Genomic DNA, 22661 nt, shown 5'->3' with positions numbered 1-22661 from the left:
GCTGGCCTTGCCCATGGAGACAGTTGGTTTATGAGGGACAGGACTGACTGGGTGTGTCTACCATGCAGCTGGGAGCCTGCCTTCCAGCCCCCACAGGCAGACTCGAGCTAGCTCTGCTTGAGCTAGCTCTGCTTAAGATAGCAGGCTAAAAATAGCAGGCTGTACACTGCAGCATGGGCTAACCATCTGAGCTCAGAGCTGGGCAGGCTTGGACTCAAGCCACCACCTGAGCTGCAACCTTCCTCTCAGTTCCTGAAGAGTGAGGTGGTGAAATATCCTTGGTTGCTTCCTGCATCGGCCCTGATTGGCTGCTCCTGCCCAGGAGGTGGGGCAATGGGGAAGGCAGCCAGTCAGAGGAGGGTTTCTCTCAGGCAGGGATGAAATTTGTAGGGAGGTGGAGCTTCATGCAGCATTGCCGACTGGCTCCAGGCTGGCTGAAATCCCATCACTCGAACAAATTGTGAGAGCTGGTGACTTTGTTATTAGCCCTGCTTTGTTAACACTTCTGTGATCCTCCCACTGTTCTGTGGTTCCTCACCTTGGAAAAAATCTCATGTGGCCCAAACTTTCCAGGATAGGGGCCAGAGGTAGGGACAGTTCTGTACAGTCTACAGAAAGCAGGGATTCCCCCCCTTGGGGACTGATCAGCCAGGACTCCTGACAAAATAAACTCAGACATGTTAGTATGTAGAATTGTGTCCTGCCTTGTAGCCCTCAGCAATCAATAACTCCCCAGCACATCTTTACAGGTAGCAGCGGCCCTTTGCTACATACCCAGAACATGGAGTACCAAAGAATGCTTCGCTCTTGGCTTTAGCCCCTGGTGCATTGGTCAAAGGAAGTATCTTTGTGCTGTTCGATAACCACGGTGGTTTCAGCTGTAAATATTGCACCCTCAAATGGCTCTGATTGACTAGCTGTTTTCTAGAAACAGCAAGGAGTCCGGTGACACATCACCCAGTTCTCTGGCATCCCAATACCCTTCCCTGTTGAATTGGACAGTTAAGGTTGTGAACAGACTGTGTGGGATTCCAGCCCTATATGCCACTCCAGCAGGGTGTAGGAGGCATACACAGCTCGCAAGGGGTCAGTGGAGTATCTCCTCCTCCCACCCCACATCCACCCTGATTGAATTGGCCTTGTCAACAATGGTTCCCCACTTGAAAGGTAACTCCCTTCTCTTCATGTGTCAGTATATTTATGCCTGCATCTGTAATTTGCATTCGGTGCATCTGAAGAAGTAGGGTTTTTTACCCATGAAAGCTTATGCCCAGCCAGAGCCATCCTGGGCTCACTCAGATAACAAGGATTTGCAACGGTGCCCTGGGTTTTGTGGAGGAGTCACGCTTTTTGATCCAGAAAAGGTGTGAGCTGTAGCTGCTCAGCCAACAACAGGGAATTCAGCAGGCGAAGAAGACTGGCACAGAGGTGAGCTCTTGTTCCACCATAGGCTGCCCGGCCTGGGGGAAAGCAGTTCTTTTTAGAACAGGAGAACATTGATCCTGGGTGGGGAGTTTGTATTCTCCTGCGCATTCCCAGGATTTAATGCTCTAAATTCAATCCTCCCTGTTTCCTTCATACAGGAGCAACTGTGAGTGACAGGACAGCGCATATTCACCTTGCCCAGCCCCTCCCTGCCAGCGGAGGATTGTGCATTTGTTGATGGCCTGACAATGGAGATCTGCAGGCTGATGAGAGAATGTCATGCTCAGTTCCCCCTAAGGAAACAGCAGATCATAAGTGTCACAAATATGGTGTGTCTGGACAGTGCACTGGACACCAGATGGGCAGGAGAGCAGGCTAGGACTGAGTCTGGCGTCAGAGTCAACAGCTGCACTGCAGGCACCAAGTTTCCTTAGAAGGACACTGCTGCTGGCATTGAACCGGGACATCCCTGCATGGGCAGCAGGGGACCAACCTTGGTGATGCAGTGTCCTCTGGCTCCATTCCATTTAACTCTGACCGATCTTACCTCGACCTCAGCCCCAGTGAGCAATGTGCTGTGTCCCTGTGGAACACACCCTCACCATCACACAGACCTGGCATGAGACACTGGATTATCCGACAGAAACTTGGTTAAATGATCTTAAGGTTGCAAAGTGAATCCCTTAAAAATCAGGAAATAGCTACAATAAGTTTGCATGTGCACCCTTAACTCAGTCCTCTTGTGCATATACATTATAATATAGGTTCTGACCCTGCACTGCCCTCCACCTTGTCTAACCACGTAGACATGTGCAAAATAAATACAAAGTGGAGTGAAACACTGCCAGATCAGAACTATCCCCTCACCCTGTGGGAGTGTTTTACAGCCATTTAGCATAGGTGTCAATGATGACATACAGGGAAGACAGTGGGGGATCAGGCAGTCTTTAACTGTACAACAACATGCTGCTGTTTCTGCAGGACCCACAGGTTCATTCAAGCCCCGATTCAGGAAAACATCCCTAGTGAGGGCAGCACTGAAGGACACGCGTAAGTCCTATTTAACATGCTTAAAGTGCTGTCCTGAGACACTGATTCAGGGTGCAGGTTGGACATTGCAAAATGTAAGAAGGACATTGCTACATTTATTTTTAAATAACTTAGTAGGGCAGAGGTGCACACTTGTGGCCAAACCAAACTGAAATCAACCCTTTTCTCTGTGCAAGTTCCAGGAACTATTTTTCACTCTGTCATTTTGCAACAAATGATTTTTATTCTATTGAATGAGTGCAACTCAGCCTCATGACAGCGCACTGTCCCGCCTGTGCTCCTGAAGTAGATTCTGCTCTCAGCGAGACTGGTGCAGATTTGAAGCTTGTTGACTTTAATGGATTTACTTCAGATTTGTCCTGCAGTAACAAATTTGGATTAGAACAAGTCAGGGATCCATGGGACCCTTGCCTCATTCCTGGAGCCCCATCCATCCTGTGCACTGAATGAGATAGGACTCCTTGGGGAAACAATAGCGTGTGATCATGTAATGAAAGACTGCACTGTAGTACCATAACGCACACGCATATATGGGTCAGAATTAAGGTTACTTGGGCAGCCGTAACTTTGGCATTTCGAAACTTGTGAGTGTTCCACTTTGTAACCTTAAGGTTCTTTTATCTAGACAGTTTGGCTAGACCAACACAAGAGCTCAGAAAGCAAGGCGATTGGAATTAATCTCAGAATATCCCATTGGTTAAGGCAGAGTGCCATTTCATTCAGTTCGCACTCGCACGTTGAATGAAACCTGGCTCACAGTGTTTTTTGTAGGACTTGGAATTCCACCCGCATGTGCAGTCCAGTTCTGCTTTGCTGTGAAACACAAGAGACTCCTAGAGCAGGTGCAGCACAGGTGCAAAGTATCATTACAGCCTCATTGCTCAGCTGAACTGAAGTTGATTTTTGCTGGAAAACTGAAAGGCGCTTCTCCTCACTAAGGACTACGGCAAGCTTTGACTTTCCAACCTGAAAAGCTTCACCCCGAAATAAAACCAGTGGCAAGAGGAGGTTTTTAATGGAAATGGTCCGGCAACCTTAACTGTAAGTGCCGTGCAGCTCCAGCCATCACTGCAGTCCAAAGTGCTGAGCTCACCTAGTGCGTCACTGGGCACTGACGTTTTGGGACACCCGGGTGGGTTTGCTGTCGGTTCTTTTCATCAGAATATGTTTTACTGTTATCATTCCCTTTGTATTGCTGTGTCTGTCAAACCATTGCTTGTTCAACACGGGATTTCCAATAAATCGCCATTATTTGAAGTAACAACTTTGCCTCTCTAGTTCCTTTCCCCGTCTGACACGCTCAGTGGTGTGGTGAGCTCGCCCACAGAAAGAAGTGGATTATTGTGCTGAAAGCTCCAACCCTCATTTACTCAGCTGAGCCAGGCTGTACTGGAGAAAGCTGTGCGAAAGAGACCCATGGTCTGTACTGGCCAGTGACCCCCCTGCAGCCAGTGGAGCTTACGACGGTCGAGGAGAGCCAGACCCAAAGAGTGGAAGACAATGCTCTGAAAAATGGCTTTACACAATTATGCTTGATCCATGTGGCTCCCAGGGCCTCGGTGTGATGTTTTCTTGGAGTTCCCAGTACCGTCAGTCCCCTGGTTACCCCCCTGCCTGCAGTCAGAGACTTGCAGGTGCTTAAAGGGATGTCAGCTCCCTGATGCCACTAGCCTGCTAGCCACCCACACAATCTTGGGATTGTGTCAGCCCTTACTTTGCCTTAACAGTGGGTGCACCCCAGTTCATGAACCCCTTTGAAGCATTCCCCTGTAATTTCCAGCCCCCGTCACTGATTACTCACAGAAATACCAGGTTTGCTATCCCCAAGGGGACAGCGTACACACCAGCTTGTTTGAGTCAACTGAGGATCAGAGCCTATATAACATCACAGCACTGAGATATATTTATAGTGAAAACAATCATAAGTTTTTTATCAAAGATAAAGATTTAAGAGATACTGAGTAAGGATAATGAAAACAGAAAGGTTACATATAAAACAAAACCCATACATGCTTTATAGAGACTAAACCTAACTTTTACAGCCTAACCACCTGTCTAAAAGGAGCCTTACCACACTTGTATGTCCTTCACAGTGCTCCCAACCAGGGCAGGTTGGCATCCTGTTTTCATGAATGCGATCACACTGTTCAATTCCTTCCTCAGGTGCAGGACAAAGAAGTTTCCTTTTGCCTTCTCCTTATAGCCCCCAAAATTCATTGTTTCGTCCCCAGGATAAAGGGACGTACAATGCTTCATTTACATGTGACCCGAGGCAAAGAGGTGAACATATATCCTTTGTCTGGCTGAAACCTGTTTCTCAATCCTCCCTTGATTCAGACTTTCTTAGGAATGTATTTTCGGTGTACGCACATGCACACAAAACATCGCACATGGTATTTGTACATATATGTCACAACAATGTTAATGGCCAATGTGACCCTGGCTTTCTTTGAAGACCCCACCGGTATGGGTAAATACTATGTAAGCCATGTGCTAGGGGTGGGAAGATTGTGAGGCCTGTCAGGAGTTACTGTTACAGAACAGTGAAACCCTTTGCCAGTCGCCAGTGAGGGGCTCTTAGGGTCACACTTGGTAGTCTCATTTTCCCCAAGAAACTGCTTTGCCCTTTATGAAGGTGTTAAAATAGCATGTGCCTGCAGGCTTCAGAGAGCAGCCCCTCCATTGCAGACCCCAGGAAGAAGAGCATAGGAGAGACAAACATCATCAAGAGCCCAGAGCATCCCACACAAATCTCCTTTGGTCCCCAGACCAATCTTTATAAATGTGCCACAAGGGTATGTTCCTCCCTAACTCCCCAGTAGTAAGTCCTGCCATGCGGGTGCCTCATCAGAGGCAAGGCCAAACAGCCTGCATGTCTTGGCCCTCATTGCTCCTAAACGGGAGACCAAGAGAGATGGAAGATAGTACGGATAAAAGTGGGGCTCAAGGCTGCAGTCCCTGCAGGGGAATCTGCTGGTTTGGGACCGTAACACGCACAATGAATAAGAAATAAATATTAAAGCAGAAGCAAAATCTGAATGAACAGAGGACTTTCTTCCTCCGGCATTGTGTTCTGGCTCTGGTCTAGGTGTAGCCACTGGCACAAGTGCCAGAGGGCACTGGAGGAGTTCTTTGCTTGTGTGAGGTTGGGCCGTGCATTGGTGCATGCATGGATGCTTGAGAAGGACAGACCCAAATCCTTCACTTGGGGCACTTCCCATATTGCCCCCTGACTCTGCATAGTTCATTAGCACAGGGAACAACCCCACATGTTCATGAGTTAGGCCTCAAAAAATCATTTCCCCGTACCTGGAGAATGTAAAGAAAGTGGCAGGTGGGGAAATTAAGGTAAAGGAAGAATACTAAGGTGAACAGTATTACTATGTTCTCATTGTAACAGGTCCATCATTGATCAGTTACTGGCTAACGGGCTTATGCTTAATCAGACAAAGGCAAATACACTATCTGATGTCCTTGAACGTTTGTCTTAGATCTGCCACAGTGTTCACCCCGTGCTGGCCTTTCTATGAAGCTGAGACAACTGGGCCAAAGTTAACGTGTGTAAGCTCTGACCCGGGAGCTGGTGAGCCAAAGTGCCCAGTCACCTATGGAAAATTTGGAGTGGGCAGCACCAGAGAGTATGTTTCAGTATAAGCTAGCCATGTTTCTGGCTGTGGGGACTGTAAGGTAATTGGGAATATCTGGCTGGACTTAGAACAAAAGTTCCCCAAGCTAGGTGAGCCGATGTTGCTGCTCCCGTCAGAGACAGCAGGAATGGGCCACATGTTTGTTTCAAGTTCACCAGCAGATGGCGCACAAAGAATCTAAAAATCTTGTAATGCATTCTCATAATGGATTGGCCATTATAACAGGCTGCCGTATGAGGCGGCCAACCTGCTGGCTGTGGTTTTGCACAGAAAGGACCCAGTGTGATGGAGTCCTTGTGGCTGCCTGGATGAAATACTTACTACAGGTGTAAATGAGGCAGCTCATTTGAGAGACCTGGTGCCTGCAGTGGTTTGAAGGGTCTGTGTCCCTGGGAAAGAAGGGTTTTCTCACAAGTGCGTCATAGAGATTAGCCTCTAAGGCCTCTACCAGAGAAAATAGAGTTACTAAGAATGTCACAAGACACTGTTGAGATCCTAGTGAACCTGGGTTACTTCATTAACTGGAAAACTTCTGTCCTGTCTATAGTAAACATCCCACAAACCAAAACCCAGCACTATGATTGTTCAGAATGGATAAGAGTGAAGAATGTCACAAGACATTTGAGGCAGACCAATATCCTCATTTCTTTGAAGGTGCTGGTAGAGTTTGATGTCAAGGTGGAACTCCAGTGGAGCCTCACCTATGGGGAGAAGTGGGGTTGGTCACAAATGGCAGATGGGACCAAAAGGCCAGCCAGGCACTTTCAGAACCTCAAATCAAGCAGGTAAAAAAATGTGCTCAGATGTAACACAGCGTTCTGTTTGGAGTGAAGAAATTCCAGGAGTTTAAAGTAGAATTTCTCTCCTACTGAATCACAGACACAGAATCGCTGGTTACAATTCTTGACTCCAAAATGAGGTGGCCAGCTTTAGCAGCTTCTGAATGACAGAGATGTGTTCTGAAGCTAACATCTTATCACTGTGCCACCTGATACAAGCCGCCTGAAAACTACAAAAGCACTTCTGCCATTAACAATTAGAAGGACCCACATCCCAGTCTCAGAATCTCCTTTGTGGAGATTCTGTTCCTGTTGCTGCAAAGACTGAATGACACTTTCTCCTTATGACACACAGCAAACTTCATCACCAACTCCCAGAGTACTTTATAGATTTGTCATCACCCTCCATTTGCAGAGTGGAAACCTGAGGCACAGCAGAGAGGGCAAGGGAGCTGCCTGAGGTAACGCAGCTAAGTCCAGGGCACTTGGACCTAGACTGCAGTCTACCAGGGTACAGCTCTCTTCCTCACCGCAAAACAAAGACCGAAAGATTTGGTCTTACAAGAGAGAACTCTGATCCTAGCAGGTGATTTGACTTTTGTCAGTGAAGAATGATGTAAGCTAGAAGCAGCTCAAAAAGAGAATTCAGCAGAGGGACTATAATGCGGGGTTTCCATGTAGTGATACCAGAATCCATGCCAGCTTTCAGAATTCCACTGTGAATTCAAACCCCACTGGCAAAACTTGAGTGAGAACTGGTGGCCAGTTCTACTGCTTCCCTCCTCCCCCCCCCACCCTTCCCCCATCCATAAAGCTTGTCACTTTGTCAAAGAAAGTTCTTAGTTTGCTTTGATGTGATTTGTTCTTGACAAATCCGTGCTGACTGTTACTTATCACCTTATTGTCTTCTAGGTATTTGCAAACTGATTGCTTGATTATCTGCTCCATTATCATTCCGGACTGAAGTTAAGCTGACTGGTCTGTAATTCCCTGGGTTGTCCTTATTCCCCTTTTTATAGATTAGCACTATATTTGCCCTCTTCCAGTCCCCTGGAATCTTGCCTGTCTTCCATGAGTTTTTGAAGATAATCTGTGGCTGGCTCAGATATCTCCTCAGTTAGCTCCTTGAATATTCAAGGATGTATTTCATCAGGCCCTACTGATTTGAAGACATCTAACTTATCTCAGTAATTTTTTTAACTTGTTCTTTCCCTAATTTAGCCTCAGCTCCTACCATACTTTCACTGGCGTTCACTATGTTAGACGTCCAATCGCTACTAACCTTTTTGGTGAAAACTGAAACAAACAAGTCGTTTAGCTTTTCCGCCATTTCCACATTTTCTGTTATTGTCTTTCCCCTCTCATTGAATAATGGGCCTGCTCTGTCCTTGATCTTCCTCTTGCTTCTAATGTGTCTGTAGAATGTTTTCTTGTTACTCTTTATGTCTCTAGCTAGTTTAATCTGATCCTGGTGATTTATTACTGTTTAATTTATCCCCAAACCTCTCTATTGATGCCTCAGTCTGGGACAGTTCCTCAGATTTGTCACCTGAAAAGACTGGCTCAATTGTGGGAATCTCCCGCACACCCTCTGCTATGAAGAGTGATGTAAAGAATTCATTTAGCTTCTCTGCAATGGCCTTGTCTTCTTTGAGTGCCCCTTTAGCACCTCAATCATCCACCTCAATCCAAACCCTATGGATTGTTTGGTAGGCTTTCTGCTTCTGATGTACTTGAAAAATTTCTGTTAGTTTTTGTGTCTTTTGCTAGTTGCTCTTCAAATTCTGTTTTTGGCCTGCCTAGTTATACCTACACTTGACTTTCCAGAGTTTATGTTCCTTTCTATTTACCTCAGTAAGATTTGACTTCCAATTTTGAAAGGATGCCTTTTTGTCCCTAATTGCCTCTTTTACTCTATTGTTTAGTGGTGAAGATTTTTTGGTCCTGTTACTGTTTTGTTTTTATTTGGGCTATACATATAATTTGAGCTTCTGTTATGGTGTTTTTAAAGTTTCCATGCAGCTTGCAAGGATTTCACTCTTGTGACTGTTCCTTTTAATTTCCATTTAACTAGACTCTTCGTTTTTGTATAGTCCCCCTTTTTGAAGTTAAATGCTACTGTGGAGGGTTTCTTTGGTATTTTCCTCCCTACAAGATTGTTAAATTTAATTACATTGTGGTTGCTATTACTGAGCGGTTCCAGCTATGTTCACCTCTTGGACCAGATTCTGTGCCACTCAGGACTAAATCAAGAATTGCCTCTCCCCTTGTGGGTTCCAGGACTAACTACTCCAAGAAGAAGTTGTCACACTGCCTCAAGGCAGACTGTCTAATTACACCCCAAACTGATGGTATGTTCTATAATTAGATTTCACCAACCCAGTACCAAATGTGAACTCCTGGATCACCAAACCAGTCTTCCCATGGGGGCACGGACAGTCCCGTGAGACTCTCCAGTCTATTTTGCCACCCCGACAAACTGAACTTAGTGATAAATGGTCACTTACACCCAAAATTACACCACATTCAGGCTGCTTCCAGTCCCAAGAGACCAGTCACTTACCCCAGATAAATTGGTACCTAGATCTTACACCAAAGACAATGCCTGTCCCAATCCTGTAATAAACTATCTAAAAGTTTATTAACTAGGAAAAAGAAATGAGAGTACTTACAGGTTAAAGCAAGCAAACAACACACAGAAATGAGTTATCATCTAGATTCTGAGAGTGACAGAGTTGTAGTGATCTGTCAATTCAAAGTGTCTTTCAGGGCAGACCCAGGAGGTAGCTCCTGGGGATCTCTGGCTTCAGTTTGGCTTCTCTGGCTCTGTGAGAGTTCAAACAGTGAAGAGATGAAAAATCTCCCCATCACCTATTTCTGTTTCCCTCTCCCAGCATTCAAAACCATGGGACAAGGCCAGCATGAGTGGACTGAGCAGTTAACAAAGCTTTTGTCTTATAATGGCCCACTTAAATTTTGATAGTCCTCCTGGGAGTGCACAGTATCATAAAGGTGTGCATGGGGCTGCCAGTATGACCATGCCATCATAGAACATCAGGGTTGGAAGGGACCTCAGGAGGTCATCTAGTCCAACCCCCTGCTCAAAGCAGGACCAATCCCCAACAAAATCATCCCAGCCAGGGCTTTGTCAAGCCTGACCTTAAATACTTCTAAGGAAGGAGATTCCACCACCTCCCTAGGCATTCCAGTGTTTCACCACCCTCCTAGTGAAAAAGTTTTTCCTAATATCCAACCTAAACCTCCCCCACTGCAACTTGAGACCATTACTCCTTGTTCTGTCATCTGCTACCACTGAGAACAGTCTAGATCCATCCTCTTTGGAACCCCCTTGCAGGTAGTTGAAAGCAGCTATCAAATCCCCCCTCATTCTTCTCTTCCGCGGACTAAACAATCCCAGTTCCCTCAGCCTCTCCTCATAAGTCATGTGTTCCAGTTCCCGTATCATTTTTGTTGCCCTCTGGTGGACGCTTTCCAATTTTTCCACATCCTTCTTGTAGTGTGGGGCCCAAAACTGGACACAGTACTCCAGATGAGGCCTCACCAATGTCGAATAGAGGGGAACGATCACGTCCCTCGATCTGCTGGCAATGCCCCTACTTATACATCCCAAAATGCCATTGGCCTTCTTGGCAACAACGGCAAAATGTTGACTCATATACAGCTTCTCGTCCACTGTAACCCCTAGGTCCTTTTCTGCAGAACTGCTGCTGAGCCAGTTGGTCCCTAGTCTGTAGCGGTGCAAGGGATTCTTCCGTCCTAAGTGCAGGACTCTGCACTTGTCCTTATTGAACCTCATCAGATTTCTTTTGGCCCAATCCTCTCATTTGTCTAGGTCCCTCTGTATCCTATCCCTACTCTCCAGCGTATCTACCTCTCCTCACAGTTTAGTGTCATCTGCAGACTTGCTGAGGGTGTAATCCACACCATCCTCCAGATCATTTATGAAGATATTGAACAAAACCGGCCCGAGGACCGACCCTTGGGGCACTCCACTTGATACCGGCTGCCAGGTAGACATGGAGCCTGTCATAAATATAAAGGGAAGGGTAAACCCCTTTGAAATCCCTCCTGGCCAGGGGAAAGCTCCTCTCACCTGTAAAGGGTTAAGAAGCTAAAGGTAACCTCGCTGGCACCTGACCAAAATGACCAATGAGGAGACAAGATACTTTCAAAAGCTGGGAGGAGGGAGAGAAACAAAGGTTTTGTGTGTCTGTCTGTATGCTGCGCTTGCCGGGGACAGAACAGGAATGGAGTCTTAGAACTTTTAGTAAGTAATCTAGCTAGGTATGTGTTAGATTATGATTTCTTTAAATGGCTGAGAAAAGAATTGTGCTGAATAGAATAACTATTTCTGTCTGTGTATCTTTTTTGTAACTTAAGGTTTTGCCTAGAGGGGTTCTCTATGTTTTTGAATCTAATTACCCTGTAAGATATCTACCATCCTGATTTTACAGGGGGAATTTCTTTATTTCTATTTACTTCTATTTTTTTATTAAAAGTCTTCTTGTAAAACACTGAATGCTTTTTCATTGTTCTCAGATCCAAGGGTTTGGGTTTGTGGTCACCTATGCAAATTGGTGAGGCTTTTTATCCAACATTTCCCAGGAAAGGGGGGGTGCAAGTGTTGGGAGGATTGTTCATTGTTCTTAAGATCCAAGGGTCTGGGTCTGTAGTCACCTAGACAAATTGGTGAGGCTTTTTACCAAACCTTGTCCAGGAAGTGGGGTGCAAGGTTTTGGGAAGTATTTTGGGGGGAAGGACGCGTCCAAACAGCTCTTCCCCAGTAACCAGTATTAGTTTGGTGGTGGTAGCGGCCTGTCCAAGGTGTAATATTTTGTACCTTGGGGAAGTTTTGACCTAAGCTGGTAAAGATAAGCTTAGGAGGTTTTTCATGCAGGTCCCCACATCTGTACCCTAGAGTTCAGAGTGGGGGAGGAACCTTGACAGAGCCATTGATCACTAACATGATCATCCTGACTCTCATTCTCCATCTGCCCCCAGGTGGTCGTTCATCTGACTGAGGACCTGCTGTCCCAAGCCGTGATGATGGTGGAGAACAGCCGGCCCACCCTGGCAATCAACCTGTCCGGAGCCCGGCAGTACTGGCTGGAGGGCATGCTGCGCCATGAAATAGGTCAGAGCTGGGTTGGAGGCATGGGCCATGCGGGGCGCCGGGGATGTTGAGCCACGCAGGGACTCACCAGGAACTAACGCTCCTGCTGTTGAAAGGGAATAAAATGGATCAGCATGTTGCATGGCCTTTGCGGGGTGGGGTGGGCAGAAGGAGGCTGGAGCCCATCATGTCACAGAGCCAGGAGGCAGCCGTCCTTCTCTATTGACCTCTGGGGTAACCACACTGGAAATAACACCCTGACCTGGGAGCACCTCAACCTCTCCAAGCTACTGCTGATAGGAGGGAGGGAGGAGAAGAGCCAGAGGTGGTGAGGAGCTGCAGAGCCTGGTCGGCTCCAATGCCAGGACCCCTTGGAGCTGGCTCTGCACAACGGTGGGGGTGAGGACTCGGCACTACATGGAGAATGCCGATGGAGGGAGGCACAGAGGGGGTTGTTTAGGGCAGCAGGCAGGGGTGGGACGCCAAGAAAAACTGCTTGGAATTTTTCACAGTGGACATTTTTTTCATTGCAAAATGGCCCTTTCTTCTTTGAAGGCCTCTGTGATCCCCATGGGGGCATTGCCCCTTGGCAGCAAGCACAGAGCCCTCTTTGAAGCCCTGTCCATTGGGGAGCGGGAGCCCTCCCGCCCACGTGGCACTGAACACATGGCACTGGTGGCTGGAAGAGCCGAAGCACCCTCTGCCGTGCCCATTGCGGCTCGGGAGGGTTAGCGTGCGTGTTGGAATGAGTTGAAAAGGTGTTAGGGCAGGGCAGGGCAGGAGCGCTGCCGCTATAGGTACACACATCCAGCTAGGGTTGCAAAATCAAGCTCTCAAAAGTTCAGAAGCACCAGAATTAGGGCTCCCCCCCAACCTCCCTTCGGTCTCTTTGTGCGTATGCATTAGGATACAGGCTTTAATTACAGGGTCACATGCTACGTTTTCCACAGGACCCTGATTCATTCAGTGCCCGCTGAAAGACCTTTCAGAGCTCTCAGCCAGAAGGGTCCAGACAAAGGTGTCCCCTCCCAGGAGGTGCTTTGTCAGGGGCAGGAGGGGAGGTGGCAAGGAGAAGCCTGACGATCAAGGAGTCCCAAGTGCAAGTTGGGGTGGGGGGCTCTAGAGCAGGGGTTCTCAACCTTTTTCCTTCTGAGGTCCCCCCAAAATGCTATAAAAACTCCACAGCCCACCAATGCCTTATAAAAGCCAGAGCCAACGTTAGAGGGTAGCAAGCAGGGCCCCAAACCACAGGGGACCCTGCAGAGCTATGTTCCTCAGGCTTCAGCTCCAGGTGGCATGGCTCAGGGCTCCTGGCTTCAGCCCTGCACAGTGGTGCTTCAGCTTTCTGCCCTGGGCCCCAGTAAGTCTAACACTGGCCCTGCTTGGCGGATCCCCCTGAAACCTGCTCACTGCCCCCCCCCAGAGGGCCCCGGATCTCTGATTGAGAACCACTGCTCTAGAGAGAGGCCTGAGGGAGGGTTGTTAATTTCTGCTTATTGCACCATGGAGCTTAGATTTTGTAAAAGTTTGTTAAACTCAGCAGTGAAGCCATCTGGCCCTGGGGGACAGCTTAGATATCAAAGGATTAATGGAGTATTATTCCAGCCCTCCTGCCACCAGTCCTAGAGCACAGTTAGTAGCTGCTGTGCTCCTGAGCTCTGAAGGGGAAGATCAAATGTCAGAGGTTTTGTCAGAGAGACGAGATGGGTGAGGTAATGCCTTCTACTGGACCAACTTCTGTTGGTGAGAGAGACACGCTTTTGTTAGACTTTTATCTGCTGAAAGAGTAGCTGTGGGGTAGGGGGAGTTTGCCATGTCCCTTATCAATGTGGGGAACGATTTACCCCCAATGCTCCTGATTTCCTAGCCCCATTGCCCAGGGGCTTTGCACAGGGTGTGTGAGACATGGGTTGAGGCTGACTAATTTCTCTCCCTTGTCTTCTCTAGGCACTCATTACATCCGTGGGGTGAATAATGCCCGCCAGCCTTGGCACAGCATGGAGGGCCGTAAGCAGTATGGCCTGAAGCCTGCTAACCCCACAGAAGAAGGCCTGGCTAGTCTGCATAGCGTCCTCTTCCGTAAGCAGCCCTTTCTGTGGCGGGCAGCACTGCTGTACTACACCGTCCACCAGGCCCGTCACATGTCCTTCAGCGTGCTCTTCCAGCACTTGGAGCAGTACGTCCAAGATGCCAGAGTCCGGTGGGACTACTGCGTGCGGGCAAAACGAGGCCAGACTGACACCTCACAGCCAGGTGGGAGATAGCTCCACTGCAGAGCCAGGCCCATGGGTGGGAACGGGACTTGGTGGTTAAGACTCTGGGCTGGGAGGCTGGGGTCTGTTCCTAGCTCTGCTACTGCCCAGGGGTGAATCTCTGTTCTCCTCCCCTATGTTCCAGCGTGTCTCATCAGAGCATGGAGGGTCTCTCGCTGTGTGTGTGCAGGACTGGACCACACCAGCAGAGCGAGCAATGTGGGGGCCGCAAATGGCAGCTCAGTGCCGCAAGCTGGGGATTTGCTGTTTTAGGTGGGGATTGGCAGGAAAGGGAGGGTGAGCATGGAGAACAGGTGGCAGGAGGGGGATGGTGTGGACACCCATCAGCACAGGGTCCAGAATGAGAACTGTACAAGGCCATGGTGTCACATCTGGGCCCTGCTCTGGCTGGTTGAGTCCGTGGTGGCCCCTGCCAGCAGCTCCTTTCTAACCTGAGCTCACATGGCTGTTGAAGGGGGCACCCTGGTGGGGGGTGTCTTCTCTGAAGAGTTCTCCCTTTCTTGTGTTGCTCTGACTAGCTTTGGAGGTGACACTATCCCTTTAAGACCTGTGCAAAAATGAGTTTAAAAAGTAGCCTCAGGTCCTAGCCCAGCCATTCCGCCCCTGTCATTTGGCTGTGTGAGAGACCCACATGAGCCAGAGGAGAAACTGGCTGACTGCAGAGGGGTAACAGTGAAACTGACTAGATGTAATGTGGGATATGGACCCTCTGTGTACAACTCCTCTGACACCCCCATGCCGGCACCTCAGCCTCGCTTTTTGCTGAAGCACTTGCAGAGTTGGGTCTCTCCAGGGCTTTTCAAGAAGCGTTACACAGAGTCCAAGGCAGCACTACGGTAACCGGAGCCCTGAATGTGGGTGATTGTAACAGCTCCCAATCATTGTCACAGACCGAGGAACCACCCAGTCCACTTGTCAGACAAATACTGACACTTAACACCCAGAACCCTTGTAGACAGTCGTTGAAATACTACGATTACAAAGAGCGCTGCTGCTGCTCATGCTTTTCATAGATTTATAGATTTTAGGGCCAGGAGGGGTCACTGTGACCATCCCTTCTGCCCTCCTGCATACACAGCTGGAGAATGTCACCAGGGATCCCTGTAGCAGACCCATCACTCAGAGGGACTGAGGCACTTGACTCCCATTGGTTTTACTGGGAGCTAGGCACTGGAATACATTTGAGCAGCTGCCCGTGTCTTTGTTTAAAGACTCCAGGTGACAGTGAATCCACCATGCCTCTGTGTCAGTGTTTTCAATTGTTAATTACCCCTCATCTAGTTTCAACTGCCAGCCCTTGGATTTTGTTCTGACTTTATTTGCTAGATTAAAGAGTCCTCTGCTAGTGTGTCACCTGGGGGGTATTGAAAACTGTGTTACCATTACCAGCACTACCACTTTCAATTATAACGGGTTTCCTGCTCCTGCTTGCAGGCTAGGGGGCTCGGTAGGGAAGTGTGTGATCTGGGCATAGCAGCAGTCAGTCTGTGGAGAGCCAGCCTAGAGCGAAGTGAGGTGAGTTGGGCCTCTCGCTGTCTTAGGGAGCAGCCTGCTTTGTCTCTCTCTGTTTTTTTTTTTTTTTTATTGTTTTGGGTTTGAGATCTGGACTCTACGGGTACATCTACACATGCAGCTAGGGGGGTGAGTCCCAGCTCAAGGAGATATGCTCATGGTAGCGCACACCCAGCGAGCACACTAAAAATCAAGTGTAGCCATGAGCTAGGCATCCTGAGTATGTGCCTAGACTTTCAGACAGGTACATACTTAAAGGTGGCTGGTCCATCCTGCAGCTCACGCTGCTACAGCTACGCTCTGTTTTTAGCACCCTGTCTCTCATCAAGCTACACCCCAGCTCGAAGTGTAGACATAGCCTAAGAAATGAAGTAGCATTACATGGCAGCCTGCAGAAAGAGTATTTCTGTTTTTCTTCCACTTTTGTGTGTGTGCTGTGAACATAACAGAGAAAGCTGGGACGGCTTCTTTAGGAAAGAAAAATAAAAGAGGACAATAAAGAGTAGAGATAAAATGGCTACCTACCACAATATGGAGAGTTTCCACTTTAATGGGGGGGGGAAAGGAAGATTTTGCAACATACATTCAGAGACTTGAACAGTATTTTTACGCGTATGCTATAGAAGATACTGATAAACAGAGGGCTGTTTTCCTAACGTTGGTGGGAAAAACAACATTTACCATGCTTAAGCTTGTGTTGTCCACAGAAACCTGAGCTGGAGTATAAAGGACATAAAGGAGAGTCTAGAACAGTGGTTTTCAACCTTTTTTCATTTGTAGACCCCTAAAACTTTCAAATGGAGGTGCGGACCCCTTTGGAAATCTTAGCCATAGTCTGCAGATCCCTAGGGGTCCCTGAACCACAAGTTGAGAACCACTGGACTGAAGAAACCAGATCATGTAGCTTCTCTCAGAGCCCCCTAACCTGCAAGCAGGACCAGGAAACCCCTTATAGTTTACAGTGATAGCTTTAATTTTCTCCTAAGCAGATTTCATTACCTCACTCTTCACTCCTTTTCCAGGTCAGTAATAAATATATTGGAGACCGCTGGTCCTAGTACTGACCTGGGCCCGTTGGACTTGCTTCTGACCTCACTTGCTTCTGACCTCATAGTGATCAATGGCTCCATGTCTAATTGCCAGTATCAAGTGGAGTGCCCCAAGGGTCGGTCCTGGGGCCGATTTTGTTCAATATTTTCATTAATGATCTGGAGGATGGCGTGGACTGCACCCTCAGCAAGTTTGCAGATGACACTAAACTGGGAGGAGAGGTAGATATGCTGGATGGTAGAGATAGGATACAGAGGGCCCTAGACAAATGAGAGGATTGGGCCAAAAGAAATCTGATGAGGTTCAACAAGGACAAGTGCAGAGTCCTGCACTTAGGACAGAAGAATCCCATGAGCCGCTACAGACTAGGGACCAGCTGGCTCAGCAGCAGTTCTGCAGAAAAGGACCTAGGGGTTACAGTGGACGAGAAGCTGTATATGAGTCAACATTTTGCCATTGTTGCCAAGAAGGCCAATGGCATTTTGGGACGTATAAGTAGGGGCATTGCCAGCAGATTGAGGGACGTGATCGTTCCCCTCTGTTCGACATTGGTGAGGCCTCATCTGGAGTACTGTGTCCAGTTTTGGGTCCCACACTACAAGAAGTATGTGGAAAAATTGGAAAGCGTCCACCAGAGGGCAACAAAAATGATACGGGAACTGGAACACATGACTTATGAGGAGAGGCTGAGGGAACTGGGATTGTTTAGTCCGCGGAAGAGAAGAATGAGGGGGGATTTGATAGCTGCTTTCAACTACCTGCAAGGGGGTTCCAAAGAGGATGGATCTAGACCGTTCTCAGTGGTAGCAGATGACAGAACAAGGAGTAATGGTCTCAAGTTGCAGTGGGGGAGGTTTAGGTTGGATATTAGGAAAAACTTTTTCACTAGGAGGGTGGTGACACACTGGAATGCGTTACCTAGGGAGGTGGTGGAATCTCCTTCCTTAGAAGTTTTTTAAGGTCAGGCTTGAGAAAGCCCTGGCTGGGATGATTTAGTTGGGGATTGGTCCTGCTTTGAGCAGGGGGTTGGACTAGATGACCTCCTGAGGTCCCTTCCAACCCTGATGTTCTATGATGCCATGGTCACAACTGGCACTGGAATAGGTTACCTACGGAGGTGGTGGAATCTCCTTCTGTCATAAATATAAAGGGAAGGGTAAACACCTTTAAAAGCCCTCCTGGCCAGAGGAAAAACCCTTTCACCTGTAAAGGGTTAAGAAGCTAGGATAACCTCACTGGCACCTGACCACAGTGACTAATGAGGAGACAAGGTACTTTCAAAGCTGGAGGGGGGAGAAACAAAGGGTCTGGGTCTGGCTGTGTGATGCATTTGCCGGGAACAGACAGGAATGTAGTCTTAGAACTTAGTAAGAGATCTAGCTAGATATGCGTTAGATTATGATTTCTTTAAATGGCTGAGGAAATAAGCTGTGCTGAATGGAATGGATATTCCTGTTTTTGTGTCTTTTTATAACTTAAGGTTTTGCCTAGAGGGATTCTCTGTGTTTTGAATCTAATTACCCTGTAAGGTATTTACCAGCCTGATTTTACAGAGGTGATTTTTTTTTACTTTTTCTTCTATTAAAATTCTTCTTTTAAGAAACTGATTTCTTTTTCATTGTTCTTAAGATCCAAGGGTTTGGGTCTGTGGTCACCTATGCAGATTGGTGAGGATTTTTATCAAGCCTTCCCCAGGAAGTGGGGTGCAAGGGTTGGGAGGATTTGGGGGGGAAAGATGTTTCCAAACAACTCTTTCCCAATAACCAGTTAAACGTTTGGTGGTGGCAGCGAAAGTCCAAGGGCAAAGGGTAAAATAGTTTGTACCTTGGGGAAGTTTTAACCTAAGCTGGTAAAAGTAAGCTTAGGAGGTTTTCATGCAGGTCCCCACATCTGTACCCTAGAGTTCAGAGTGGGGAAGGAACCTTGACACCTTCCGTAAGAGGTTTTTAAGGTCAGGCTTGAGAAAGCCCTGGCTGGGATGATTTAGTTGGGGATTGGCCCTGCTTTGAGCAGGGGGTGGGACTAGATGACCTCCTGAGGTCCCTTCCAACCCTGAGGTTGTATGATTCACTTACACCAGTTCTTTCCTAGTCTAACTCTAAGGAATGTGTACACTCGGAGCTGGAGCTGCAATGCTGAGCTTGTGTAGACATACCCACGGTAGTGCTCATCGAGCCAGCACGTTACAAGTAGCAGTGTAGCTGCAGTGCACTGGCTGCCCCATGTACATACCCAGGGGGCCTGGACGGGTTTGTACTTGGGGCAGCCAGCCCTTGCCACTGCCGTGCTGCTGCAGCCGCACTATGATCCTTTTAGCTGATGAGAGCCAGCACGGCACCTCTGTGTGAGCTGGGCACTGCACCCCTCGCTCCAAGTGCAGTCACACCCCAGCTGACGTCTGTTGAAATGCCGTTGATTTGCACCAGGGTGGGATGAAAATTAGGTCCACAGCAGCTAGCACTTCTCCTCCTTACTCTCTTCCAGGCTGTTTCAGTAAGGATCAAGTGTATCTGGATGGAATTCTCCGGATCCTGAGGCATCGGCAGACTATTGACTTCCGGTTGCTGGCAGAACTGGGCAAGGTAACAGCCTGGAGTGACGGACAGAACCTGCTTCCTGGTGTGAAATCAGTACATGGAAACAGTTCGCTGCAGGATGGGCCATGGTTTATGGATTATTTATATGGTGTTTTTACACCCCCAGCCAGTGCGATAACTAGGGTTCTTCCCCTTGGTCTCAGGGACATAATCGTAAACTTTGCTATTTGATTAATGTAAATACTCAGGAGATTAACATGAAAAACCCAGTTTTGGTCATTAACCCTGTTCTTGAATTATGGAATTTAGCACAAATACCAAATAGGAAATTACTGCAGAAAGGGATGAGGGGGTTATAGTGGATCACAAACTAAATATGAGTCAACGGTGTTAGAAAAATGTGAACATCATTCTGGGATGTATTAGCAAGAGTGTTGTTCAGCAAGACACAAAAAGTAATTCTTCCACTCTATTCTACACTGGTAAGGCTTCAAATGGAGTACTGTGTCCAAATCTGGGCACCAGACTTCGGGAAAGATGTGGACAAATTGGAGAAAGTCCAGAGGAGAACCACAAAAATAATGAACAGTCTAGAAAACATGACCTGTGAGGAAAGACTGAAAAAACTGTGTTTGTTTAGTCTGGAGAAGAGAAAACTGGGGGAAGGGTGGGAATGATAACAGTCTTCAAGTACGTAGAAGGTTGTTATAAAGAGGAGGGTGAAAAATTGTTCTTAACCACCGAGGACAGGACAAAAAGCAATGGACTTGAACTGCAGTAAGGGAGATTTAGGTTGGACATTAGGAAATACTTCCTAACTTAAGGGTAGCTAAGCACTGGAACAGATAACCTAAGGAGGTTGTGGAATCTCTGTTGTCAGAGGTTTTTAAGAACAGGTTAGCCAAACACCTGCCAGGGATGCCTAGATAATATTTAGTCCTGCCTCAGTGCAGGGGACTGGACTAGATGATCTATCCAGGTCCCTTCCTGTCCTGAATTTCTATGAAGAAGAAATTTATTTGAGAGAGAATGGAAACAAGTGTGAGCGATGGAAAAAAATGGTTACATATAAAACAACCATAAAACACAAACTAGGGCTGACACTTATTACTAGTTACCTTTTCTAGCCAATCAAGTAGATTCTCTCCTGAAAGTTCAGTCTTTTGCAGCATTTGCAAGTCCCCAGGAGCTAGGACAGCATCTTCCATGCAGCATCCCCACTCAGCCAGATTCTTTCTCAGTGGCTGGATGCTGCAGCGTGTCTTTCTCCACCCCGTGAGACACTGAATCAGTCCTTTGCCTTTACGCGGAGGGCCCTCTCTTCGCTGCCATAGCATCCCATCTCACTTCAGTGGGCTTATAGTTTATCTTTGATGGTTTGCCACTGACTGTTTGGGCTGCTGCAATGGTGGACAACAGCACTATACATTATGTAATTGGCTAGCCAGCAAGGGGGGGTGGCAACCCCTTCCCACTTTAATGAGCTGTCACCAAGACACATTATTCCCAGTTGACTCACTTTCCTCAAGACCCATAAGGGCCTAATTTTCAATCTAGTTACATTATCCCTTAAGTAAAACCAGTGCACATATCTTGCAATGATTGAGGATTGATAAGTTACAAGTTTTCAGCAGAGACCTCATAAGCTGCCCTTCTTTAATAAATACCTTGAAAGCAGTGTATTAGGCATAGTGAGTTTGTCAGGTCTGAGACAGGCATTGCTTCTAAAGGACAGTGACCCCTTTGCTGGCTGGCACCAATGTGTCTCAGTGTCACAGTAACTCTTTTCTCCCTGTACAGAGAGTTGAATTCACAGGAGTGTCTCTTGAGCAGATCACACCGAGCGCCTCTGTACCTCAGGCCAGGTTTCAGATAGTATCGGACTCATACAAAGACTGCAAAGTGTATGCTCATATGACAGTGAGGAGTTCCCTGAGACTTCTAGGTCACGTGACAGCTTGCATGTATGTGGCTCAGCATGCCAGACTTCTCCGCAGAGTCCTGCAGAGGTGGTTGAAGTCTGCCTGCTGTCCCACTCAGCATCCACGGGACATGCTGACTCACGTACATGCAAGTGTCTTGTCATCCCTGGACTGGTGGCTGGACCTTGCCAGTGTATACAACGGGTTCCCTTTTCCCCAACCCTGCCCTCAGTGACCCTAATCACAGAAGCTTCATCTATTGGCCAGGGAGGTCAGACTCAGGGTCTCTGGTCAGCTCAGGATCTCTCTCTCCACCATCAGTGTTTGAGAGTTTTCAGCTATTCACCTGGCCTGTCAAGCGTATCTGCCTCACATCAAAGGTTGTTCTGCGCAAGTGCTCATGGAGAACACTGCTGCGACGGTCTGGTTAAACAAGCAGAGAGGTGCCTGTCCAATGAACCTGTGGGCTTTCTGCATCAAGAATGGACTAATGCTCAAAGCATCCTCCTCCCAGCTCCCAGAAATGTCTAGTGAACCATCTCAGCAGAGATCACAAACGGTCCCTCGGACTCACCATCCCGGAGACCATTTTCTGGATGTGGGAAATGCCAGCAATAGACCTGTCCACCACCTGAGGGAACAGGAAGTGTCAGCAGTTCTGTTCCAGAGCAGGCTGCAGCCCAGGTGCTTTGTCAGACACCTTTCTACTCTCCTGGACAGGGAAACTTCTCTATACAGTCCCCTTCCCCCTCCATATGGTGCTGAGATTTGAGCAGCTTCGGACAGGCTCACCCCGTGCTAATTTTGATAGCTCAAGCCTGGCCATGTCAGCATTGGTTCTCAGCCTGGTGGAACCAGTCGTGTTGAGCTCCCATATCTGTGCCACACAGAAGAGCTTTTAGACACAGGTGGCACTTGCTACCCTGGGCCTGCGTTTTTCCTGATCACAAAGATAGATACCATCAGTGTGAGGTGACAAAACCCAGCAAATTAACCAGCCTACTTGGGCAGTCTCCCAAGAAAGTCACCACACCTGAGAGACTCTCTCAGTCCTTCTTTGGTTTGGCTTGGCCTGGGCATTCAGAGACTAATGTGTATTTCAGAAGCTCTGGCCTGACCCCAGTTTCTTGCTGCTTGGCTTATTTCGATACATTTGCTGATTTAGGCCTACAGTAGGTGCTCTGGTCCCTGTCACAGGGATAAGGATGTGCTTACGTCGGTTTGTTCTATGGCTGAGCAAGGCAGTGCCATCCCACCCTGTACCTTGCCCTCACTGCAGCCCCCACCAGGTGCAAGTTCAAGGGCTCAAGCAAAGTTCCTGTCAGTCCAGAT

General features: G+C 47.8%; 1 protein-coding gene across 5 annotated transcripts in view; it reads left to right on the top strand.

Moving 5' to 3' along the window:
- The window catches only part of MATCAP1 (microtubule associated tyrosine carboxypeptidase 1), a 46218-nt gene that overhangs the window by 21948 nt on the left and 1609 nt on the right, over positions 1–22661 (top strand). For 4 of the 5 annotated variants that reach the window (XM_084644633.1, XM_084644635.1, XM_084644636.1 and 1 more), the window contains exons 4-6: positions 11924–12056; positions 13983–14288; positions 19355–19452. In XM_084644633.1, coding sequence (XP_084500759.1) covers positions 11924–12056; positions 13983–14288; positions 19355–19452 — 537 coding nt within the window. Of the gene's footprint in view, positions 1–11923; positions 12057–13982; positions 14289–15742; positions 15824–19354; positions 19455–22661 lie in introns of those variants that run through there. The other variant, XR_014713754.1, reaches the window with a different exon arrangement.

The sequence above is a fragment of the Lepidochelys olivacea genome (genome assembly GCF_965140295.1).
Source record: "Lepidochelys olivacea isolate rLepOli2 genome assembly, chromosome: 12".
Lineage (NCBI taxonomy): Eukaryota > Metazoa > Chordata > Testudines > Cheloniidae > Lepidochelys > Lepidochelys olivacea.
This window is presented reverse-complemented; position numbering and strand designations above follow the sequence as displayed.